General features: G+C 39.2%; 1 protein-coding gene across 3 annotated transcripts in view; it reads left to right on the forward strand.

The window, feature by feature from the left end:
- Positions 1 to 4,308: 4,308 nt before the first annotated feature.
- Positions 4,309 to 27,360, forward strand: part of LOC138085198 (ankyrin repeat and KH domain-containing protein 1-like) — a 58,506-nt gene continuing 35,454 nt past the window's right edge. For all 3 annotated transcript variants that reach the window (XM_068979413.1, XM_068979414.1, XM_068979415.1), the window contains exon 1: positions 4,309 to 4,694. In XM_068979413.1, the coding sequence (XP_068835514.1) occupies positions 4,404 to 4,694 (291 nt within the window). In that variant the 5' untranslated portion in view covers positions 4,309 to 4,403. The remainder of the gene's footprint in view (positions 4,695 to 27,360) is intronic.

Genomic DNA, 27,360 nt, shown 5'->3' on the forward strand with positions numbered 1-27,360 from the left:
ATGGACTACAGCCTACCAGGCTCCTCCGTCCATGGGATTTTCCAGGCAAGAGTACTGTAGTGGGATGCCATTGCCTTCTCCAAACACTTCTAGAAGGAGACTTAAAAATCTAATAACATGGTTTACTTATAAGAGGGGTTCTGGGTGTTTAGTGGACAAAGTAAAAGGACATCTTTCACTGCACTTTAAAAATTCTTTTTGAAATGTGAACTATGTGAATATATTAATTATTCAGATTTTTTAATGTGAAATTACATGGTCTAATAAACTAACATAGTTGGAGAAACCAGAAGACAGTTTTAAATTAAATGTCTCCAACTGTTATGAAACAGAGATCAAATACTGAAGTGATTTAGCAGCAGCAACGGCAGCAGCATGCTAATAGTTGAAGTATTGTATCAGTTTACCTGACTGATGAAGTTCTTCTGCCATTGAGTGTACCATGGAATCAACGTGATATAGTGGGAAGAACATGGGTTTTAGGATCAGGCAGAAATAAATTCAAATCCTAGCCTTTTTCATTTTTTGGCCTTGCTGGGCCATATACGGGATCCCAGTTCCCCAACCAGGGATTGAACTTCCACCCTGGGATTGAACTCCCACCCACTGCTGTGGAGTGCATAATCCCAACTACTGGACCACCAGGGAAATCCCATTCAAATCTTAGCCTTTAATATAGTGGCTTTATATGTTTGGGTAAGCTATTTAACCTTTCTGCAGTTTCAATTTTCTTATCTGTAAAATGGGTGAAATCTTCATAGGGTTACTATAAAGGTTAAATGACATAACACCCAACTGCAACAAATTTGTTGGTTTACTTATCCTTCTCTCTTTACATGGGTGAACTGAACTGAGATGAATTGATATGCAGAAATAAAATGTCCTGAGAAACTGCAAGTTGCATGTTAAAGTACCACATGTATCTAAAGGCTCTGTATCTACAATTTAGTTGTCAATCTCATATTTCTTATGAGGAATAAATTCTTTTATTACCTCATAGTTTAAAAAATCCTTGGGCTATAAAGTCTTCCCTTTTCCTTCTCTGTCTGAAAGATTATCAAACGGAAGACAGTGCTTTGCAACACATTACAACTACACCTTAATAAATATTCCCATTGGTTTTCTGTGGGAAATATTTTATTCTAATGTTAATTTCCAACAAATATACTTTTAAGAGGGATATTGTATTCCACTACTTATTCAGCATTTGAAAAATCAGTGTATTTCTTTTTTTTCCCAGTAGTAAATACCATCTTACTATTACTACTACTACTAAGTCGCTTCAGTTGTGTCCGACCCTGTGCGACCCCATAGACGGCGGCCCACCAGGCTCCCCTGTCCCTGGGATTCTCCAGGCAAGAACACTGGAGTGGGTTGCCATTTCCTTCTCCAATGCATAAAAGTGAAAAGTGAAAGTGAAGTCTCTCAGTCGTGTCCTACTCTTAGCGATCCCATGGACTGCAGCCCACCAGGCTCCTCTGTCCATGGGATTTTCCAGGCAAGAGTACTGGAGTAGGGTGCCATATATCAAAACCAAGCTTACCCATTAAATCACATTAATACTTACTGATATTTTACCCTGAATAAGACTTTTTTTTTTGCTGCACAGCACAGGCTGTGGGATCTTAGTCCTCCTAGGAATCAAACCTGTGCCCCCTACATTGGAAAGCAGTCTTAACCACTGGACCACCAGGGAAGTCCTGAGTATGACTTTAAATATTCATCAAATGTGTTACTTGATATGATGATTTTTCAATCAGTTTTCACATTTGGAAAACCACAAGAATTTTGCATATATGGAAATATTAAATTATATTTAATATAGACTCTTTATAGCAGTCATCAAAATCTAGGAGACTGAGAGGTCCTAACTCCAATACTGACTGTCAAACTACTGACAACAAGTGTCTCAGGTACAGTTCTTGGTGAAACAAAGGTCATTGCTCAATCATATTTTCCCAGTTATACTCAGGGTAGGTTGCTAGGAACTAAGTAGAGAGTATATTTTTCTTTTTAAAATATACTGGGAGAAATGTATATATCCAGATTTTCTTTCTGTCTGTCCTTGAGATTCATTACATTTGTTTAAATGAATTTAAAGAGTTTGTTCAGGGAGCTTTATCAGAAATTATATTTGTATTAGTGGTAAGAATGACAAACAGTTCCTTTGTAGTGTTGCACCAGTCAATACCTGTTTTTGCCTAAGGATGTAGCCATACCAATTCTGGATAATCCAGCTTTGATGTGGGTTGGGCAGTGCTGGATTTCTTTTGTTGGTGCTATTAATTTGAGTTGTGACCTAGTCACACATGCCTACTGAAGATATAAGGTAATTAAGCTCCATAAATTCTAACTAAAGCCAGTGTACATGGCATTTTACATCAAAACAGTTTTCTAGAAAAGGTACTTTTCCCCCACTTTCTGCGATGTACTATCTAGAAGGAATATTTACCTAAAATGTTCTGTTCATGGAAAATAGTCTCTTTTAGGCATGTGAAATGCCAAAGCAAGCATTTACCAAATGTTCACCCTCTTCAAAATGCTCTTTAAATAAATGTTTGGCAGAATTTATTTTAAAAGTCATTTTCAAAATAATTTTTTGGTAGAATTTTTAGATTCCAGTTCAAGGAAGGTGAAACATTAAAAATTACACAATCAAGATATACAAAGCCCTTTGTTAAAGCTACAGGAGAGTAGCCAATACCAAAGTTTTTGTTTTTAGCCAGTCTCTCATGGTTAAACTCATATGGACATTCTCTGGGTCAAAGAATATTCGCCATTCAAACTTTTAAAGCCTTCATTATTGACAAAGGCGATAGAGAGAGATAACAGAAGTAAAGAGAGATCTCCTTAAAGCTAAGGGGAGAATACCCCCTTAGCTAGACTTGTTTCGCATCAGAGACCTGACAACAATTAGTATGGCTGCCAAGGGTAGGTGGAGGACTCCGGAAAAGTGACTAAGAAAATGAGTCTTTGCTATAAGTTTAGCACTTTGGTAAGCACCTGAAGTTGTTACCAATTTATTCAAAACAAAGTCAATCAGGGAGGTACTAATATTATCCGCATTTTGCAGACGGGCGAACTGAAAGTCACAGAGATTAAACAACTAACGCCGGGAGGTCACACAGCAAATAAGTGGTGGCACTAAAACGCGAAACTGCGCACTCTGAACCACTGCGTTCTGCTCCGCGGTGTGATTCCGCACGCTGTCGCGGCCTTCCAACCCTCCTTCGAGGGACAGTTCCCAGTACTGAGGCATGGCGCTGTCCAGCCCTGAGGCCCGCTGCCTTCAACAGGCAAGAGAACGTAGCCCCGCGGGGCGACCCCGCCCGCAGGTTGTAGAACAGCCGCGCCCAACCACGTCCAGGCAGGCAGGCCCGCCGAATCTCCTCCCGGCGGTCATCCTCAGCAGCCTCTTTGGTTCCCTCAGCTCGGCGATCTAGGCTCCGCTCGGAAAGGCAGGTGACACGCAGCCGGAACGTCCCCGCTCACTCTCCTGTCGTAATCCCCCATTCACACCCAAAGAGACTGAAGCTGATTTTATACAGCCTCACCTGTCCCAGAGGAGGCGACCTCTCTAGTGACTGACGCACCGCTTGTCCAACCAGGGATTGGCAGGAAGGTGGAGCCTAGCTGAGACTGATAGCTTCTTCCCTCCAATCCCCGTGCAGGAACTCTCCGCGCCTGGCAGAGAGCGACAGGTGGGAGCTGCGTTACCTCCTTGCCTCTTGCACACTTGACGTAAGAGCCTTACTAAGCCCTGGGTGAATTCACTCCAAATCTCACCAATTCTTGCAGGTCGTCACTGCAGCCGTCATTTTAATCAAGACTGGAAATTCCCCAACCCTTTCCCGTCACCTCAGATGGGGGCGGGATGAATCGTATCCTTACTGACCAATTGTACCACGCGACGTCCTGTGACAAAGTGACCGACACTTTATGTCGCCAATGAAGTTTCCCATTGTCTAGGGTCATTGTGACTGACCACAAGGCCAGCTAATCCATTTTAAGGTCGTGAGGCGATAGTCAGAGAAACTGGCCAATAGACATAGAAAAAGACCGGAAGTCGGCGCGTGGGGAACAGGAGGCGGGTGTTCGCAACCGCCTAGGCCTGCGCGGGTCAACGCAGCTTGAGGGCCGCGAGCCAGCGAGCAGCGCGTGACGAAGAGCCTGAGCGACGGGTCGCTTTGACCAATGATCTGCAGCCGCTGGAGAGCTGCAGCCAGTGGCGAGTGTGGGGGGCGGGAGGCAGCAGGTTAGGCAGTGAGAAGTTAGTGGCGCTGCTGGGACGGGGGGAAGGAGACGCTTCTTCCTCCTGCTGCTTCTCTCGTTCCCGGGATCGGCGGCGGCGGTGGCCGCGGCCGCGAGTGACTCGGCAGCGTCTCCGGCTCCGCGTGCGAACCATGCTGACCGACGGCGGAGGCGGCGGCACCTCCTTTGAGGAGGACTTGGACTCGGTGGCTCCGCGATCCGCCCCAGCCGGGGCCTCGGAGCCGCCTCCGCCGGGAGGGGTCGGGCTGGGAATCCGCACTGTGAGACTCTTTGGGGAGGCCGGGCCGGCTCCGGGAATCGGTGGCGGCAGCAGCGGTGCAGGCGGAGGGGACGCGGCGCTGGATTTCAAGTTGGCGGCTGCTGTCCTGAGGACCGGGGGTGGAGGTGGTGCCTCTGGTAGCGACGAGGACGAGGTGTCCGAGGTACGGCTCTAGGACCCCTGCTTTCTACACAGCTTGAGGCACGAATTCTCTCTGGGCCGGCGCAGGGCTCGGGCCACCCTCCCGCTGCCCAGATGGAGTCGTTCACTGTCAGCGATCGGCTCCCTGGCTGCAGTGGCGGCGGTGCGGGCCTAGTGCGCCCTCCGCTTACTCTTCGGCTCGAGTCGGACCGGTTCCCGTCACCATCCATAGACCCACAATAGGGAGTCCTTTGGTCTCTGAGCTTCGCGCGGGAAGCGGGACTCCTCGGGGACCTCCCGCCCACCCCGCTTTGGAGACGGGGGTGGGGGCGGGGTCTTGCCAGAGTCCCTGCCCTTGGTACTGAGAGAGCGGGACAGAGAGAGGGTGAGGGTGAGAGAGAGACAAGACAGACAGGGCTGGCTTGCGTTAAGAGCGTTGCCACTGTACTGTGTCTCTCCTCTGAGTTGAAGGATTGGGCATTATTTGCCTTATGCCTTACTTGTGTGCTAAAGGAGGGTTCTTAATTCCAGTTTGGTCTGAGACAGGTGGGTACTAAGGAGCTCTCTGCTTTTGCGCTGAAAAATCACGTGGGTCCTTGCACCTGGGACTGTGTGAAGTTAGACAGGAAGAGAAGGTTCCAGTGCTTGTTTGGGCCTCGCAACAGCTGGATAGCTGAACTCTGGAGATTTTTAGGCTTGGAGAAAATGAGCTCCTCTTTGGAAACCTTTTGCAGTGAGGGAAATTTGTTATCAGGACCTTCATTCCTTTCAGCTGTTAGGCGCATACTGGACATTTTTAGGTCTGGGCAACCTGGATGGGAGGCATCAACTTTTGGGCTCTAGGGCTAAAGGAGATATTTTACATTTGTACTTTCTCCCCCTGATTATGGCTTTGTTATAGTTCTGTCCTGTGGTGACTGTTGTTCTAAGAGCTCAGAGTATTCTATTTTGATTCTAAGGTGCCTGGTTCATCCCCTATGACCAGTTATTTTAACCTCTGATCTTAGTCTTAAAGTACAGGGGCTTCTGTGTATGTACAACTGTCCTGGCTGTTGTATTGAGAGGAATAAGGAGAAACTGTATTTGTGGGTTGTAGAATACAGTTAGTGCAGTCTTACCATTCTTGATGGAATAAACTTTGTGGATTGTAAAGGAGACAGTTCCTTGAATGTCTCTATCTTTGAATTTCAGTATAAGAGAAGTAACTTCTAAGCCAAGGTGGTACAGGATTTTGAGTAGGCAGTTATGGAGAGTGTCTCTGGAGCACTTCCACTCCTGGGCTTGTGGAAGACTTTCATTTAGACTTTGAATGAAAATTGATGAGAGATGAACCTAGAATATAGTTACTTTTTACCTAGGAAGTAAAGATTAGAGTCTGTTTTTCTTTGAAACTTGTTAGACTGAAAAAGTTTGCTTTGGTCTGAATGTGATAGAAGGATGATGTTCTTGATTTTCTGAACAATTTTTGCACAGTTGTCATTGATGAAGTGAGAGATCACACATTTGTTTTTACTTCAGTAGTAGTCTTAAATTTCTTCAGAGGTAGAGTGCTAGTGAGCCTCCATAGTTATGAATCTCTAACTCTATGGGCTTGTGTGTTATATCTGGAGAAATGAGCTTTTGAAGTAACCAATTTTGCAAGACTTGTTCTCACACACAGATTATTTCATTTGGAGTCTCCACACCAGGCTGTTAAAGCTGTGAGCAGAATTCACACTTTTTGTGTGATTTTCTTTGGTGTTATCATAGAAATTATTCACGATTCCTTCAGCCACTTAGGCTAATGGTAGAAGAACCTCTTATTCTCCTAAATTTTCTATGCTTAAAGGATTTAGATATTAAGTGTATATAGGTAGACATCACTTTTGGATAGAGATTTCTAGAGTACCCACAAACTTGAGCCTAGTCTAAGATAATGCTCAATATGCATAGAGATTCTTTCTTAACCTGAGAAGAAAGGAAATTTTGTTTTTATGTCCTCTTCATCCATATCATATAAAAAAGAAATTCCTGGAATATCTACTGTATGTTGAATGTGTGGTTGGGTATAGTCTGTGCCTTTGTCAGTGAAATGACCTTTTTTTCTCAAGCAGATTTCTTGGATTTTCTCATTTCTCTCTGACAAGATGATAATCTTCTCCCTTTTTATTACCTTTGAGTTTCATTTAGTGTAAAAATATCATAAATAATATTCTTCAGAAAACACCCAACTGGCATTTGATGAATAATAGTAGAATTTTAATTTTCATTATACCTAGATGTTTTAGAACCAAATATTTAGAATGTAGTCATTCAGAGAGAAGAGTTTGTGAGTGAAGTTTGTCTTGTTCCCCTAGTGGGGCAGGACTAGGTGAGAGATGAATAAGAAATATGGAGGCTTAGAGCATTTGCTCTAGAATTAGCTGAAGGATTTTGAGTAGGCAGTGTATATTTGGTATACAAAGATATAAATACTTTAAGGATCTCTTTTCTATTCATTGCTAGAGCCTACATCTGAGAAAAAAAAAACAAGGTACTTTCTCTTGCTGGCTGAGTCAAAAGACCTTTTAGTTTGAAGAAGGGGCTTGGATCTTTTTGTAAATTTCTTCTGTTAGAATTGATTCTTGTTGCTTTAAACATTGGGGTGGATACCTGTTTTGTATTTCTTCAGACATGTTGAGCATGTTCATTAGCTGTCAAGGGCCTTGAACAGAGGAGTCAGAACTTGCCCTGAATTCGTTGAAAATTATGTAAAAACCAATTTTTAAATGTTAATTTTAGATTTGTAATATTTTTTTAAAGTAAGGTAAAAGGAAAATAAAATTCTAAAGAGAGGGTGTTGGTGAGGTTTATGACCTTTAATTTTTCTGTGTTAAGAATGTATGCATATACTGTATGTATACGTGTGTGACATCTTCCTTTTAAAATTAAAAAAATAATAAAGTAATATCTTACGGTTAAAAGTTCAACAGTGTGGATAGTAGATATACTATGAAAAGTAAAAAGTTCTCCTCACCCTACTGACCTTTCAGATCCCACTCAGAGGTAATGAGTATTACAGTTTTCCTTTCAGTAAAATTTCTAGGCCTATATAAGCCAATGCGTATATGTTTACCTGTTCCTATACACACTTAAAAGATTAGACATTAGAAATCATTGCAATTAGAAAGCATTGTTGAGGCTTTTTTATCTGAGGCAGATGCTATATTTACAATCAGGTAAAAGCAAAAGGAAATTGGGTTTAACATTTTATAGCAAATTATAGCAAAAGCTTTGTAGGGAATTTTTTTTTTTTCCCTGAAAATTATGTTAGGAGTCAAACGCACACACCATACAGAGGTTCCTTCTGATTTTCTCTAATAGGAGATGGATCATTTCCTTTAGGGTTATTTACAGTCTACTGTGTGGAGCAAAGTTTCTCAACTGCAACGTATTGAAATTTGAAGCTGTATTAATTCTTTGTTGTGAGGGGCTCTCCTGACTTTAGCAGTATCCCTGTCCTTTACCCACTGGATGCTGGTAGAACACACCTAATTGTGACAGCTCAAAATGTCCTTCGTTGTTGTTTAGTCACTAAGTTGTGTTCATGTCTTTTTGCAACTCCATGGACTGTAGCCTGCCAGACTTCTCTGTCCATGGGATTTTCCAGGCAAGAACACTTGAGTGGGTTGCCATTTCCTTCTCCAAGGGATCTTGCCCATCCAGGGATCAAATCTGTGTCTCCTGCTTGGCAGGTGGATTCTTTCCTTACTACTGAGCCACCAGGGAAGCCCCAAAATGACCTTAGACAAAGCCAAATGTCTTTGGGGGCAAAATCACCCCTGGTTGAGAACCACTGGTCTAGAGGCCCACTCTTATCTGGGATGGCAATTTTGTCATCAGTACTGTATATTCAAAGTTCAGGTAAACAAGGTGAGTCACTGCTTTTAATAACATCTCAGGGCTTATGTTCATAACTGAACAAGAGAGAAATTGAAAGAGGGAGGGTACTGACAGGTTTAATGTTATAAATTTTCCATGATAAATTTATAATTTTAGGAAACTTTAAAATATTATGTTGTTTTTGAAAACTTCATTTATTGCCCATGAAAATGAATTTCTAAAAAACCTTTATGGGGACTTTGTTAAAGGTAGAAAGGCTTTATTCCATAAATTATCAGCAGTAGTGATAAAACAGGGTTTTCCAGGTGGCACAGTGGTAAAGAACCCACCTACAAATGCAGGACATGCGAGAGATTCAGGTTCAATCCCTGGGTTGGGAAGATCCGCTGGAACAGGAAATGGCAACCCACTCCCCTGTTCTTGCTTGGAAAATCAAGTGGACAGAGGAGCCTGGTGGGCTACAGTCCATGGGGTCTCAAAGAGTCGGACACGATTGAGCTCACACACACACATACAGTGATAAAATAGGAAATATACCTTTGTATTCTAGTGAGGAAATTTTGGAGACATGAGAATGTCAATTGAAGGAAAAATAATAATAATATTATGACAAAAACAAATTTTTTATATTACATGAGTACCAACCTTGCACAAGTTTCATTCTATAAAGCCTTCAGACTTTACATAAAATGATTCATTGATGAGTATGGTTGTATGAATGGCAGGTCAAAACAGAGTTGACTAGGTATGGGTAGAGGAAAACCTTGTTGTGAAACTTGAAGTATGTAGAGATTTTCTTTTGGTTAATATTTAGTACATTTTGATAGGTGATTTATATTTGCATAGTTCTTTAGACTAATGCAAACACAGTAAAAAGGTCTTGACCTGCCCTTTATACTTCTAATGTCTTGATGTCCTTTCAGAATATCATTATAGAAATATAAGTGTGTAGTTTTATTTTCCCCATTGTTATACAGAAGATAACATACTATTCATGTGAGATTTTTAAATGGTGAATTTGATAAGAATTTAGACTTTTTATCTAATCAAAGTGGTAAAACATGTTAAGAATGAAGCTTTGGAGATGAGTTTAGGCTCATTCTTTTCTGAGCCTATCTGGTGGTAGAATGATGACCTCTGAAAATCAGCTCTGGCCTTCTGATTCAATGAGATAAGATAAATAAAATTTTAGTATTAGTCTTGAGTTGGCAAGTAAAAAGAAAAGAAATGAGAAGTCTACTCCTTTTTTTTTTTTTGCAAAATTTACCTTCCTACAGAACCAAAGTTTTAATAAATTCTTTATCTTTTTTTCAATGCACTATATATGAACTCTTCCAGTTTATCTTCTTGGACATTATTATTTACAGTTTTCCTCTCCTGTTGCTTGTCTGTATAGTCACAGAATCTTGGTGATAGTCCTATCTCATCTCATTTTTAGGTAACTGCTACCATTTATTGAATGCTTATTATAGTCCAATACCATATTACATAAGGGTTTCCCAGGTGGCTCAGACAGTAAAGAATCTATCCGTAATGCGGGAGACCCCAGGTTCAGTCCCTGAGTCAGGAAGATACCCTGGAGAAGGGAATGCAACTCACTCCAGTATTCTTGCCTGGGGAATTCAGTGGACAGAGGAGCCTGGCAGGCTACAGTCCATGGGGTCCCAAAGAATCAGACACGACTTGAGCAACTAACACACACACCATAATATATACTTCGCTTATTTTATTTAATCACTCAACATCCGTTTGAGGTGGGTATTATCTACACTTTCATAGATGAATAAATGTAGGTTCAAAGAAATGATCAATCCAGAAAGCAACAAAAATGGTTAGTGTTATTTATACAGCTAGAAATCGATAAAGCTAGGATTTGAATCCGGAACTCATGCTATTTCACATTAAGAAATAGGCGAAGTTTTTGGTTACCAATGCTCTGCCTCCAATAATTACTTGCTTAATCTCTATTGAAGTTTTATGAATCTACAATGAAATCAGAAAAATAAGGACAATGTAGTGAAATTCTCATAAAGCAATCTTTTCCCACTTTTTTCTATTTTGAGTTAATGTCCTTTGTACTGTTACAAAAATTAATTTTTAAAATATCTGTGTTTGACAAAATATCAAATTGGAAAGTTCATGTTAGGACTCGGGGTAAAGCCTCGAAAGTCTGGGAACCATTGATCTGAATAATTTGCTCAGGATCACACGGCTAATTTATAGTAGAAAATAGGTCATGTGACTCCTATTGTAGTTAACTGTTGTATTGTCCTGCTGACTATTTCTCTTCGGATGCATGAACTTATTAATAATTAATTGCTTAAGAAATGCCTATGTGCTTCCCTGGTGGCTCAGATGATAAACAATCTGCCGCAATGCCAGAATCCCAGGTTTTGTCCCTTTTGGGAAGATCCCTTGGAGAAGGACATGGCAGCCCACTCCAGTATTCTGCTTAGAGAATTCCATGGACAAGAGGAGCCTGGTGGGCTACAGTCCATGGGGTCACAAAGAGTCTGACACCACTGAGCAACTAACACTTACTTAAGAAACACATGTCTCAAACTAGCATATAATCTGTAGTTGACCTTGTTGGAAAGCTTTTATATTATATAATGAAATTGATGACTGCCATGTGAATCAATATATTTTAAAGAAGGCAGTCAAAGGTGTACCATTGGGGATCAGAGGAACACAACTTTAAGGTAATTTTGTCATTGAGCTTAAACTTGAAAAGTTCAGGCCTTCTCATTATTCATTTTAAGAGAATTAAATATTAAAAGTACCAATATAGAAAGGCAGATACCCAACTTTGCACCTTTGTCACTATAGGAAACATTGGTTTTAATTTGTAAAAATTAAAATCTGTGTGCTGTCTTATAGTTACTTACAGTGTACAGTTCTTGTGAATGAAGATCATTTGTCTTATGATGGTTGACATGTTTACCTTTTTTTCTGGTCAACTTTACCTAAACCAGGAGGAAAGTAAAGTTGTATATAAAGCTTTTTATTTGATAAGCTGAAATTTAGCAACAGTTTATCAAAGAGTACATTATGCTCTTCCTCCACTATATATCCTTCTGTTCTCACAAAGTTTTCCCCTTAATGGATGCTGCTTTTGTTAGTAAAAATGGGTCTTTTTGTTTGTTTTTATGTAGATATCCGACTGTATCCTAATGTTTTGATTCACCTGCATTAGTTTGCAGTTTTGAAAAAAAGCAAGTTAACTCCCAGGGATTAGCCCCAGGAACCAAAGAGCTGAACAGAACAGTTTATTAAGTTTGTTATGATGCTATATGATGAGGACAGTTAGGTTGCAAACAGTTTTTAAAATTGTGGTAAAACAATAAAATTCACCATTTTAACCTTTTTTTCCCCCAGTTGTGGAGAAGGAAGTGGGAAATGGCAACCCACTCTAGTATTCTTGCCTGGGAAATCCATGGAGAGAGGAGCCCAGTGAGCTGTGTACAGTCAGTCCCTGGGGTGGCAAAAGAGTCGAGCATGACTTAGTGACTAAACAACAAAGTCACAAGTACTGTTACCTTGGAAATTAAAATCTAAAACTTTGGCTATATTTCAGGAGCATATACATAACTTACTAAACTGAACAGAACCATTAAAATTAATCTTGCTGTATATTTGCAGAAAATAATGAATTGGTACTTGAGTTGAAAAAAGTTGCCTTTGATGTTCTGGTTGAAAAAAACTTCCTTTGTTTTAAATATGTTTGTATATGTTTCAGTACATGTATCACATGTGTACTAAACTAAAGTGATGAGAATTAACTTTGTATTTACTTTGTAGGAGTTACTATGTAAATATACAGACAAATGTATTTTGGATTGTGTGTGTAGTGAGTTTTTTGTTGGCTCCAGCTTATAAATATGCCAATTATATACCCTCATATACTTGTCTGATTTGAGTTTGTAAAATGAGGACTCCTTTTTACACACTTAACAAAGAAGGAAAAGGACTAAAAAAAATTGTTTTAAAATATGTGCAACAGAAAATTTACCTACTTTTTTGTCACACTGAGCAGCATGTGGGATCTTAGTTCCTAGACCAGGAATGGAACTTACATCCCCTGTGGTGGAAGCAGGAAGTCTTAACCACCCAACTACCAGAAAAACAAAAAATTTACCATTTTAACCATTTTAAAGTGGTTATAAATACATTCACATTGTTGTGCAACCATTACCACTAGCCATTTCCAAAACCTTTTCATCTTCCAAAACTGAAACTCTGTACCCATTAAGCAGTAACGCCCTGTCCTCCCTTCTCCAGCCCCTTCATAATCACAATTACCTTCCTTTTCTGTGATTTGTCTACTCTAGGTATCTCAAATAAGTGAAATCAATCAGTTTTTCTGCTTTTGGTGATTGGCTTATTTTACCTAGCATAGTGTCTTCAGGGTTCATCTATGTTTGCAGCATGTGTGAAGCTTGTGCTGTGCTTAGTCATTCAGTTGTGTCTGGCTCATAGCGACCCCATGGACAGTAGCCCACCAGACTCCTCTGTCCATGGGGGTTCTTCAGGCAAGAATACTAGAGTGGGTTGCCATGTCCTCCTCCAAGGGATCTTCCCAACCCAGGGATCAAACCCAGGTCTCCTGCTTTGTAGGCAAATTCTTTACCCTCTGAGTGAGGGGGGAAGCTTGTGTGAAACTTAACTGAATACTATTCTGTTGTTAGGTATATAACATTTTTGTTTATTCATTCATCTGTTGATGGGCACTTGGATTGCTTCTCTACCTTTTGGCTTTTGTGAATATGCTGCTGTGAACATGGGTGTACAAATACCTTTGTGAGTCCCTGCTTTTGATTCTTTTCTGGTATAATACCTAGAAGTGGGATTGCTAGATCATCTGTTGATTCTATTTTTAAGTTTTTGAGGAACCACAGTACTGCTTTCCATAGCAGCTGTACCATTTTACATTCCCACTCGCAAAGCACAAGGTTTCCAGTTTATCCATATTCTAGCCAATCTTCTTGTTTTTGATTTTGAGACTAGTCATCCTAATGAGTGTGGTTTTGATTTGTATTTCCCTAAAAATTAGTGATATTGAATATCTTTTCATGTGCTTCTTGGCCATTTGTATCTCTTCTTTGGCGAGATGTCTATTCAGATCCTTTGCCCTTTTTTTGGTCACATTGTGTAATTTGTGGGATCTTAGTTCCCTGACCAGGGATGGAACTGGCCCCACCCACCCCCACAATGAAAGTGCTGAGTCCTAACCACTGGATTGCCAGGGAAATTCCTCCTTTGCTCATGTTTAGTTGAGTCGTTTTTTCATTAATTGTAGGAGTTCTTGGGATGTTGATCCCTAATCTCATATATATATATATATATATATATATATATATATATATATATATATATAATTTACACATATTTCTCACATTCCATTGGTTGCCTTTTTACTCTGTTGCCCTTTTTTGCTTAAACAGTTGTAATATTATTTATTTGACTGCATTGAGTCTGTTTTGGCACGTGGGGTATTTGTTGCATCGTGCAAGATCTTTTGTTGGGGCAAGCCTGCTGTAGTTGTGGCATACGATCTCCAGAGCACTCGGGCTCAGTAATTGCTGTGCAGGAGCTTGGTTGCCCAGCGGAACGTGGGATCCTTAGTTCTGCAACCAGGGATTGAAGGTTTTATTTTAGGGACTTCCCTGATAGTCCAGTGGCTAAGACTCTGAGCTCCCAATGCAGGGGACCTGAGTTCATTTCCCACTGGGGAACTGAATCCCACGTATTGCAACTAGAAAGTGCTGCACCTGAAAGACCTGCGTGTTGCAGCAAAGATAGGTCCCACACCCCAACTAGGATCCCACACAGCCAAATTAATAAATAAAAGTATTTTTAGAAAAGTTTTAATTTAGATGAAGTTCAGTTTATCTAATTTTTTCCTTTATTGTCTGTGCTTTTGATTCCGTATCCATAACGTGCATGTGTGCTAAGTTGCTTTAGTCTCACTTACACTGCTCTCCATTCAGTAGCTATTTACTGACCATCTAGTGTATGTCAGGCACTGTGCAGAACAACTGGGTATAAACAATGGTGAAAAAGATAATCATGAATCTTGGCCTTCATAGATCTTCCAGTCTAATTGGGAAGTGAAAGTGAAAGTTGCTCAGTTATGTCCAACTCTTTGAGACACTATGGACTGTAGCCTGCCAGGCTCCACTGCCCATGGAATTCTCCAGGCAAAAATACTGGAGTGGGTTGCCATGCCCTCCTCCAGGGCATCTTCCTGACCCAGGGGTCAAACCTGCAACTCCTGCATTACAGGCAGATTCTTTACCCCTGAGCCACTGGGGAAGCCCTTTCATATCCGTAAAGTTGTTGCCAAATCCAATGTCTTGAAGATTTTCTTCCCAATGTTTTCTTCTAAGAATTTTAAACTGTTAGCTCTTACATTTAGATCTTTGAGCCATTTTGAGTTGGTTTTTGTATATGGTGTAAATCTTAACTGTATTCCTTAGTTTGTGGATATCCAGTTTTTCCTGCACCGTTTGTTGAAATGACTATAATTTCTCCTTTGAATGGCCCTGACATCCTTGTTGAAATTAATTGGTCATATAGGGGAGGGTTTTTTCTGGACTTTCTGTTCTATTTCTCTGGTTTTTATGACTGACTTTATACCAGTATTGCACTGTATTGATTGCTGTAGTTTTTGTAGTTAAGTTTTGAAATCAGGCAGCATTAGTCCTCCAACTTTGTTCTTTTATCAAGATTGTTTTTGGAGAAGGAAATGGCAACCCACTCCAGTATTCTTGCCTAGAGAATCCTGTGGACAGAGGAGCCTGGTGGGCTGCTGTCCATAGGGTCACACAGAGTCAGACACGACTGAAGCGACTTAGCATGCATGCATGCATTGGAGAAGGAAATGGCAATCCATTCTGGTATTCTTGCTTGGAGAACCCCAGGAACTGGGTGGGCTGCCGTCTATGGGGTCGCACAGAGTCAGACACGACTGAAGTGACTTAGCAGCAGCAGCAAGATTGTTTTGACTAGTCACGTTTCCTTAAGATTACATGTGAATTTTAGGATCAGTCTTTGTATTTCTGTGAAAAATGCTGTAGGATTTTGATAGGGATTGCACTGAATCTATAGATTGCTTTATGAGAACAAGTTTGAGTACAGATCTTACTTAATTGATTCACCACAGTTGATATTAGCAAATCAAAAAGCTTGAGATTGACAAAACATTCAAAGACTCAACGAACTTTCACTAATGTCTTCCCAAAGCCATTGAATCCAGTTCATGTGGAATACTGTCCTGTAAGTAGATGTTTCTCTAATATGGTGGGGTTTTTTTCCCAGTTTGTCCTCATATTAACTAATTTGTGATTGATCACAATGCTTCACATAGTGATTAAATGCTAGAAATAATAATTTTTCTTCTTTTTATCACTAGAGGTGAGTTCAGTTTTGAAAAAATTATCTCGATCTGGTATTAAATCTAGATAAATGAACCTGGAGAATTTTCTTTAATAATGTAGAATTTTAAAGTTTTCCCATAGGCATTTTATGAAATCCGAGTCAGAAAGTAAAGGCCATGTCAGTTGATACCTTGAGTGGTACACTGTACTTGTAGCACTTAATCAGCTTCTAATTGATTTTTTTTCTCATGTTTACCTATTCTGCTAAATTTCTGATTTTGCCTTTTAAAAAATGTACAGTTGCTAAATTCAATGACATGCGACACAAAGTATCATTATCAAAGAGCAGATACCAAGGATATATTCTCCCTCTCTTTTTTGCTACCTTTTATTTTGATATAATTTCAAACTTACTAGAAAGTTACAAGAACAGTACAAAGAACTCCTCCCATATAACCTTTGTCCAGACAGACCAATTGTGTTCATTTTATCCCATTCCTGTATCCTGTCTCTCTCTCAGATTTATTTTCTGCATAACTTTAAAGTAGTTTGCATACATCATGCCTTTTTTACCCTTAAATTCTTTAATATACCTTTCCTAACAACAAAGGCATTCTCTTAGATAACCACAGTGTATTTATCAAGATAGGAAATATAACAAATTTCAAAAGTATTTTTCAAATTCACATTCCTAAAGTTGAAAAAATTGAAATAGAATTCACATAGTATAGAATTCACTCTTTAAATTGTACAATTTCAGTTGTTTTTAAATATATTCACAGAATTGTACAACCTTCACCATTATCTTTTTTTTTTTTTTAACCATTATCTATTTTAAAACATTTTCAACACCCCAAACAAAGCCTTGTACCCATCAGCAGGCGTTTCCCATTCTGCTGTCCCTGCAGCTTTTGGTAATCACTAATCTATCTTCTGTCTCTCTGGATTTGTCTAGTCTGGGAATTTCGTATAAATGGAATCAAATAATATGTGATTTTTTTGTGTTCACGTCTTTCACTTATTATATTGTTTTCAAGATTTCTACATGTTGTATCACGTATCGGGCTTTCCTGGTGGCTCAGCTGGTAAAGAATCCACCTGCAGTCTACGGCTGTACCACCCTGAATACACCTGATCTCGTCTGATCTTGGAAGAATCCGCCTGCAATGTTGGAGACCTGGGTTCGATCCCTGGGTTGGAAAGATCCCCTGGAGAAGGGAACAGCTACCCACTCCAGTATTCTGGCCTGGAGAATTCCATGGACTGTCTAGTCCATGGGGATGCAAAAAGTTGGACATAACTGAATGACTTTCACTTTCACTTTATCATGTGCCAGTACTAAATTGAAATATTTTGTGGATATACAACATTTTGTTCACTGGTTGATGATGTTTGGATTATTTCTATCTTTTGACTATTATAAATTATGATACTATGAACATTGGTATGCAAGTTTTTTATGACGATATCTTTTCATTTCCCTTGCGTGTATACCTTGATCATATCATAACTGTTTTATTTTCTGAGAAGCTACCAGGCTGTTTTCTATAGCAACTTCATGACTTTACGTTCCCACCAACAGTATATAAGGGTTCCAGTTTCTCCACATCTTTGCTAACATTTTTTTAGTAGCCATCCTAGTGGGTATGGAGATTATTGTGACTTTGATTTGCATTTCCCCAGTGACTAGTGAAGTTGCATCTTTTCATGTATTATTGTCCATTTATATGTCTTTCAGTTCAGTTCAGTTCAGTTCAGTTGCTCAGTCGTGTCTGACTCTTTGTGACCCCATGAATCACAGCACACCAGGCCTCCCTGTCCATCACCATCTCCCAGAGTTCACTCAGACTCACATCCATCGAGTCCGTGATGCCATCCAGCCATCTCATCCTCTGTCGTCCCCTTCTCCTCCTGCCCCCAATCCCTCCCAGCATCAGAGTCTTTTCCAATGAATCAGCTCTTCGTATGAGGTGGCCAAAGTACTGGAGCTTCAGCTTTAGCATCATTCCTTCCAAAGAAATCCCAGGGTTGATCTCCTTCCAAATGGACTGGTTGGATCTCCTTGCAGTCCAAGGGACTCTCAAGAGTCTTCTCCAACACCACAGTTCAAAAGCATCAATTCTTTGGCGCTCAGCCTTCTTCACAGTCCAACTCTCACATCCATACATGACCACAGGAAAAACCATAGCCTAGACTAGACGGACCTTAGTCCGCAAAGTAATGTCTCTGTTTTTGAATATATTATCTAGGTTGGTCATAACTTTTCTTCCAAGGAGTAAGCGTCTTCTAATTTCATGGCTGCAGTCACCATCTGCAGTGATTTTGGAGCCCAGAAAAATAAAGTCTAACACTGTTTCTACTGTTTCCCCATCTATTTGCCATGAAGTGATGGGACCGGATGCCATGATCTTCATTTTCTGAATGTTGAGCTTTAAGTCACAATTTTCACTCTCCTCTTTCACTTTCATCAAGAGGCTTTTTAGCTCCTCTTCACTTTCTGCCATAAGGGTGGTGTCATCTGCATATCTGAGGTTATTGATATTTCTCCCGGCAATCTTGATTCCAGCTTGTGTTTCTTCCAGTCCAGTGTTTCTCATGATGTACCCTGCATATAAGTTAAATAAGCAGGGTGACAATATACAGCCTTGACGCACTCCTTTTCCTATTTGGAACCAGTCTGTTGTTCCATGTCCAGTTCTAACTGTTACTTCCTGACCTGCATACAGATTTCTCAAGAGGCAGGTCAGGTGGTCTGGTATTCCCATCTCTTTCAGAATTTTCCACAGTTTATTGTGATCCACACAGTCAAAGGCTTTGGCCTAGTCAATAAAGCAGAAATAGATGTTTTTCTGGAACTCTCTTGCTTTTTCCATGATCCAGCAGATGTTGGCAATTTGATCTCTGCCTTTTCTAAAACCAACTTGAACATCAGGGAGTTCACAGTTAACGTATTGCTGAAGCCTGGCTTGGAGAATTTTGAGCATTACTTTACTAGCATGTGAGATGAGTGCAATTGTGTGGTAGTTTGAGCATTCTTTGGCATTGCCTTTCTTTGGGATTGGAATGAAAACTGACCTTTTCCAGTCCTGTGGCCACTGCTGAGTTTTCCAAATTTGCTGGCATATTGAGTGCAGCACTGTCACAGCATCATCTTTTAGGATTTGAAATAGCTCAACTGGAATTCCATCACCTCCACTAGCTTTGTTCGTAGTGATGCTTTCTAAGGCCCACTTGACTTCCCATTCCAAGATGTCTGGCTCTAGATTAGTGATCACATCATCATGATTATCTTGGTCATGAAGATCTTTTTTGTACAGTTCTTCCGTGTATTTTTGCCACCTCTTCTTAATATCTTCTGCTTCTGTTAGGTCCATACCATTTCTGTCCTTTATCGAACCCATCTTTGCATGAAATGTTCCCTTGGTATCTCTAATTTTCTTGAAGAGATCTCTAGTCTTTCCCGTTCTGTTGTTTTCCTCTATTTCTTTGCATTGATCACTGAAGAAGGCTTTCTTATCTCTTCTTGCTATTCTTTGGAACTCTGCATTCAGATGCTTATATCTTTCCTTTTCTCCTTTGCTTTTCGCCTCTCCTCTTTTCACAGCTATTTGTAAGGCCTCCCCAGACAGCCATTTTGGTTTTTTGCATTTCTTTTCCATGGGGATAGTCTTGATCCCTGTCTCCTGTACAATGTCACAAACCTCATTCCATAGTTCATCAGGCACTCTATCAGATCTAGGCCCTTAAATCTATTTCTCACTTCTACTGTATAATCATAAGGGATTTGATTTAGGTCATACCTGAATGGTCTAGCGGTTTTCCCTACTTTCTTCAATTTGAGTCAATTTGGTAATAAGGAGTTCATGATCTGAGCCACAGTCAGCTCCTGGTCTTATTTTTGTTGACTGTATAGAGCTTCTCCATCTTTGGCTGCAAAGAATATAATCAGTCTGATTTCGGTGTTGACCATCTGGTGATGTCCATGTGTAGAGTCTTTTCTTGTGTTGTTGGAAGCAGGTGTTTGCTATGACCAGTGCATTTTCTTGGCAAAACTCTGTTAGTCTTTGCCCTGCTTCATTCCGCATTCCAAGGCCTAATTTGCCTGTTACTCCAGGTGTTTCTTGACTTCCTACTTTTGCATTCCAGTCCCCTATAATGAAAAGGACATCTTTTTTGAGTGTTAGTTCTAAAAGGTCTTGTAGGTCTTCATAAAACCGTTCAACTTCAGTTTCTTCAGCGTTACTGGTTGGGGCATAGACTTGGATAACTGTGATATTGAATGGTCTGCCTTGGAGACGAACAGAGATTTTTTGAGATTGCATCCAAGTACTGCCTTTCGGACTCTTTGGTTGACCATGATGGCTAATCCATTTCTTCTGAGGGATTCCTGCCCGCAGTAGTAGATATAATGGTCATCTGAGTTAAATTCACCCATTCCAGTCCATTTTAGTTCACTGATTCCTAGAATGTCGACATTCACGCTTACCATCTCTTGTTTGACCACTTCCAACTTGCCTTGATTCATGGCCCTGACATTCCAGGTTCCTATGCAATATTGTATGTCTTTGGAAAAATGTTTTTTCATATCTTTTCCCCATTTCTTGGTTGGATTATATTTTTATTGTTGAATTATGTTTGTTTGTTTTTAGGGGAAAAAACCCCATGTATTCTGGATACTGTCCCTTATCAGATACATGATTTTGAAATATTTTCTTCCATTCTGTCGGTTATCTTTCATTTTCTTGATTGTGCCATTAAATTTAAAATCTTTGGTTGGGCCCAGTTTTTATATTTACCTATTCTTTCTTTTGTTGCTTCTGTATTTGGTGTCATGTCTAAGAGACCATTGCATAATTCTGAGTTATGAAGATTGACTCTTGTTTGCTTCTTTTCTTCTAAGAGTTTTATACTTTAAGCTCTTACATTTGGGTCTTTGATCCATTTTGAGATTTGAAGAAATTATTTTTGGCTCTACTCCAGTACTTTGGCCACCTCATGTGATGAGTTGACTCCTTCGAAAAGACTCTGATGCTGGGAGGGATTGGGGGCAGGAGGAGAAGGGGACGACAGAGGATGAGATGGCTGGATGGCATCACTGACTCGATGGACGTGAGTTTGAGTGAACTCCAGGAGTTTGTGATGGACAGGGAAGCCTGGCGTGCTGGGATTCATGGGGTCGCGAAGAGTCGGACACGACTGAGTGACTGAACTGAACTGAACTGAACTGGGTCTGTGTGGCTGTGTGTGGACTTTCTCTAGTTGTGACGAGTGCGGGCTCCTCTGTAGTTGTGGTACACGGCTTCTCATGGTACTTAGCTTCTCGTTGCGGTGGCTTCTTTTCTTGCAGAGAACATAGGCTCTAGGGCTCATGGGCTTCAGTAGTTGTGGTTCGGGGGCTCTAGAGTGTGGGCTTAATAGTTGTGGTACACAGGCTTAGTTGCCCCATGGCATCTGGAATCTTCCTACAGCAGAGATGGAACCTGTGTCCCCTGCATTGGCAGGTAGATGCTTAAACCACTGACCCACCCTGGGAGACCCATTTTGAGATCTTATAGATGTGAGATAGAGGTCTAACCTCATTCTTTTGAATGTAGATATCTAATTGTCCCAGCACCATTTGTTGAGAAGACATTTCTTTCTCCAATGAAGTGTCTTAGCCCACTTTTCAGAATTCGTTTGACTTATAATGGTTTATTTTTGGAATGTTTATTTCTGTTTTATTCCACTGTTCTGTATGTCTTATGCCAGTTCCATACTGTCTTGATTACTATAGTTTTTTGTAGTAAGTTTTGAAATTGGAAAGTGTAAGTCTTCCATTTTGTTGTTTTTTCGAGATTCTTTTGGCCTTTCTGGGTTACTAGATATGTTCTTGTTCTTTCTCTAGTCTTCAGAAGAGGCTTAATAGAGGGTGTTTTGTATGCTACAGAATTTGTGATCACACACAAAACCCACCCCTTCTCCATTAATAATGTTCATCTCTTGAAATTTCTGCTCCTCTTGTATACACTGAAGGTGGATGGTTGGGAACTCTTACGATTAAACCTGTGTTTGCAAGCTATCAGAAGAACAAGTTGTTGTAGTGTCTTCTTATACATCCCCTCCCAGAAAGACACTGGGTATATATTTGAGAGGAGACAGACTTGAAGAGGAAGGAGGTGGTTAGTTTGAATAGTTGTAGTCTAAGTGCATCTGATGTGGACTGTATATAGCCTGCAAGAGGAATATGGACAGAATTTCTTTTTCCAGAATAATAAACAGGTAAATGGAATAAAATGTAAAACATGACGATTAGAGTGTTTGCATCTGGTATCTTCTGACAGTTGTTTAAGAGGTATAAATTCAGTATTTGAGGACCATACTATTAGCTTGACACCCAAGCCAGTGTTATCACCTGTGTTATTACACAAACAAATCTTAGATATTACTGCCCAAATGGTCCCAATTATGTTAATTTACTAGTTAGTGTGGCTCTGAATAGTGAGAGTGTATACTATCTTTTAGTACCTGATGTACTTGGGACTTGACTGACAGCAAAGAAAAGTTTATTTTCTTTTGGCTTGAAGAGATTATTATTTAAGGCTATACTTAAATCAGGAGCATGGATTTGACCCATTACTACCCTTTCCCCCACAAAATTTTGAATAATATAAAAATACATTATCAAAAGTACTTACTACTGTGTATTATCTCCTTGTTAATCTGTTAAAAGCATGTTCTCAGTCTCTACTGAGGAAAAGCAATGTTTAGTTTGGGGTAGGGCCTCTTTCATGAACTCACATCTTACATAATAAAATTATATCTTTCAGATTAGAACCCTTGACACTCTGTTTAAGAATTCTGATTGGTATTGCAGATTCCACAGTAATTTAACTAGAACCTGCTATTTGTTAAGCTTTGTTCTAGGCTTTAGGATTAGATTACAAAGATGAAAAAATGTGGTGCCTACCCTTAAAGACATCAGGCTTTTCAGGAACATGAACATTTCAGAGAAATGTGAGAACAAGGTAAAGTATTTATACAAATTATATTTCCCCTTCTAAACTACTTTTACATAGTAACAGATTATATTTGAGTGTTTGTTCAAGGCATGTGTACCTTAATTGCATAACCTCATTTAATATTTTCCTAGTCTTGTGACAGCCTGAAATCCTTACCTCGGTATAGGGATCATTGCCCTGTGTTAGTTGCATGATCACGATAAAGGTTGATGTTTGGGTGTTTTCAGGAGTTTAATGGGCTTTAAGTGTCAAGTTTAAAGGGACAGTGATTTAAAATGAAAGGATACAAATTTCATTAGCATAAGACATTTGAGCAAAACCACAACTACTACATTATGTTCTGTGAACTCTCTAAGCATGTTCTGCTCCAGAGCTTTTGGCATTTGTACTTCACTCTCATAGGAGCTTTTTTCTCTTAGATACCTGTGTGGTTTCCCTCTTTTACCTATTTTAGTAGTCTAGGAGCATTTCCTACTGCCTACTGTATGTATGTTCCATAAACATCTCAGATTCAAGTCCTAAAACTGAACTCGTCACTTTCCCCTCTACCCCGCCCTCCCCCCACCTGTAAATTGCATTGCCCTTAAACTAGTCAGTGTAGTTAGAAACCTTGGAATTTGCATCTGCTGTTTCTTACCACACACATCCAAACAGGCACTGAATCCTGCAGTTTCTTTCTTAACATCTTGTTTATTTGTTTCTTTCTCTGTATTCTCATTGCTTCTGCTGTAAAGCAAACCATCATCTTTCACTTATATTTACTGTAGTAATACCTGGCTCTATCTATTCAATACCTCTATGATTAAACCTCTAATTCTCTATCCTGCTATCACAGTAAATTGTCTAATGCCAGTTCAGTCATGTCACTCCTTTGGCAAAAAGCCTTCCCGTTCCTTAGATAAAGGATAAATCAAATTCCTTGGTATGGCATACCAGGTTATTTAGGATTTGGTTTCTGTTTCTTTCCTTGCTGTATCCTCCTTTATTTGCTTTTTATATTTCAGCCATACCAAATTTGCTGTAGTTCTCTGAACATATCAAGCTATTAAAAGTCCGGAGTAAATTACTTCACTGCTTTGGCTTCTAGTATCAGGATAATAGTTCCTACATGCTGAGTTTTTATTGTCCACTGAACTAAATGCTTACCTTTATATTCTAAAATAAACTTTGCAGCTATCATATGAAGAAAGTGATATTCCCAATTTATAGATGAGGAAACTGAAGCTTAGAGACTTTATATAACATGCACAGAGTTATACATCTAGTAATAATGGAGCCAGGGTTTGAATCAGGTTTCTTGGAATATAAAACCCACGCTTATAACTACTGCTATGCAGCTGTTACAGTGGCCCTCTTCCCCATCCTGTTGGATACTTTCTTGTTCCAGATCAACTTTGATTTCCTTCATTACTGCCCCAGCTGGAACTGACCATTTCTTCCTTCCTCTGTGTTCCCATGTTGTCCATATATAACTCCCTGTTAAACAACATCTTTAGTACTTTATTGCATTTATTTGATTATCTGTTTTATGAGCAGGAATCATGTCATTTATTTTTATGTTCCCTGTATGTAGTAGAATGTCTGGCACATAGTAGGTACTTATTAAATGTTGCATTTAATAAGCCAATGTATCTTGAATATATATGTATAGTGTTTAATATGCTCAGATTACTTGTTAGCCTAAGACAATGTAATGGATTTTATATTTTTGTGGAGTAGAGAGTAAGAGATAAACTGACCTTAATAATAAAAATGGTAATATTAATAGTAATAATAACAGGTTATATTTGTTGAGTGGTTACCATGTGGTAAGTAAGTACTGCTGTGCAGTTTTATATATAGTGTCTTGCTTAATCATCAATAACCCTGTGATGTGGTTACTACTATTATCCTTATTTTATAAGCTGAGGAAAATGAGGCTAAGAGCGGTAAAACAAGTTAGCTAAGATGGCACTGTCAACAGTGGGCTAGTGTTTTAAGACTCCTTGCTCTTAGTCATTATGCTCTCCTCCCATTATTGGTATGAATTGGAAGTTTATGGGTGTTTGAGGCTCTTTTTAACTTACTCAAATCAAGTATTTCTTTGGAGTGTTTGATGCTTATTTTTTATTTAGGGTAGTGAGCAGAAGCCAGGACTTCTCTCTAACCTCAGTCTTACCTGGTTATTATGATAGGGGAGATACGATGTTTCTACTTTCAATATTTAGATTTTCTTGGACTTAATTGTCAGGTTCTTCATTCCTTGTGACTTTCCTAATGAGTATGTGAGCAATCTTCTCTTTTTAAAAAAACCTATTGTGGCACAAATTTTGTTATATATTTGTTTGTTAGAAAGAATGTAGTTGTAGCTACCAGAAATAATTAAATAAAATCATGCTTTGTCTGTCTAAGAACTCTTTGTGGCATGATAATTTATTACATTTAAAGATTTTTTCCTGACATTGCTCTTACTTTTAAACTTTGACATTATGATACTTCTGGATTCTCTGTTTAGTGTGTATTTGGTTAGCGTGTAATTGTTTTAGTCATACTCCATTGTTTAGAACAGTCACTTAATACAGTTTAGTCTGGTGAAAAGGGTGTGAGCTTTGGAGTCTGAAGTACATGGCTTCAGATCTGCTCATGGTTATGTCATCTTGGATAAGTCTCTTTAACTTTTCTGAATTTCAGTTAAAATGAAGATGTTAATCTACTTCATTGAGTAGTAAAGATGATTGAGTGGAATAATATATGGAAAATGCACTTAATGGTAGCTGTTATTTCCTTTCCTTTCTCCCATGTTTAGAAACGTTAAAAAATAATAGATTCAGTATTAAAGCTATGGTTTAGAAATGAAGTTTTTGTGGTTGACCAGAGTGGAGTACTATCTGCCTGCAATGCAGGAGACGCAGCAGGAGCCTCTGGTTCAATCCCCTCGGTGGGAAAGATCCCTCAGAGAAGGACGTGGCAATTCATTCCAATATTCTTGCCTAGCAGGCTACAGTCCACGGGGTCGCAGACAGTTGGACACAACTGAGCAACTAAATAACAACAATCACCACAAAAGTGGAGTTAATTTTCTTCAGCTTTAACTGAGAATTAGGAAAAGCCTGATGGTTCTCTCTTGTGCTTATTGAAGTTAATTAACTTCAGAAATCCCAAGATAACATTGATGTTTTTTTGAGAAGAGGATTGTGGATCTGAAGTTTTTGTGGCAGGGCGGATAGCCTTTTCATTCCATTATTTCCAGTGTTGCTGATTATATTGGGCCTTACAGTATTAGCAAAACTCTTTGCTAAATTTGTCATTATTTCATCTGAAATTGCAACTGTATTACTTTTTCCTTTTGAATGGATCTTGGAGCATGTTTGTGGTGAATGTGACTGTTTGGAGTACCACCTTTTTTGCAAAAAGGAATTACTGTGTCCTTCAATAATTATCTCTGGGAATGCTGACCCAAGTAGAAACTAGTATTAAGCCACCTGCATTCTAAAATTGGTGTGATTCTGACTTAGTTGAGGGCTTACTTTGGGTGGGAAAAGGTAAGACATGTTTATCTCTCCAGATACAAACTAAACAAGAGAGAAGTAATAGCAAATACATTTAAACTTATATATAATATTTTAGATGCTTAAATGTTTTATTTAAACATTTTCATTTTTAATGATCAAATCTGAATTTCTTAAGGAAGCTTTATTTTTAAAGGTTTGTAAGAAGAGTTAGTGAAAAATAAAGATTTAGCCCCTTCCCTTAAATAGCTCTGGTGGGAATTCATGGGAGTGATGATTGTTCTTAAGGATTGTCAGAAGCAATATTGGTGACTACTAATATTTCAGTCCATAACTCAAAAAACAAATATATTTAACATGTTAAAAATAAATATTTCATAATTTGTTTGTAAGTGAAAAGGCATTTGTCGGTGTTCTTTATTTGCTTTTTGCATGATATGACCATATAACTAGAGAATATATAAACAGAAATGTTATGTACATGTTTTATGATAGAATGTTTTTTACTAACCTATTTCCTCTGTTAACTAGCCCTCACTATTGCCAGAAATGTAGCCTTAGAGAAGGTAACAAATGTACAGGTGAGATTTTATTTTGCTGTCATATGACTTAAACCATATTAATATTATTGAAAGTGTTAATTTTAGCACTATTTACTTTACTTGATAGAAATTGTGTTTTTTTGTTGTTTGTTTTCTGGTGGAAGTGAGTTTTGGCCAAATCATAGCTTAGGCTAAAAATGGTTTTTTTCTAATTAGATTTTGGCCAGGGTTCCTGGGTTTTATTTTAGGTGATAATAGCTGAGTCTGGTTATTCTCCCTAGTAACTATTGCCATCCAGTGGCTTATTTTTGAAATGTCATATGGGACAAAATGCTTATTCCGCTCTTTTCCCTTCTTGCTGTTTAGTCACTAAGTTGTGTCCAACTGTTTGCAACCCATGGACTGTATGTAGCCTGCCAG

This window comes from Capricornis sumatraensis, chromosome 9 (genome assembly GCF_032405125.1).
Source record: "Capricornis sumatraensis isolate serow.1 chromosome 9, serow.2, whole genome shotgun sequence".
In the NCBI taxonomy this organism is placed as follows: Eukaryota; Metazoa; Chordata; class Mammalia; order Artiodactyla; family Bovidae; genus Capricornis; species Capricornis sumatraensis.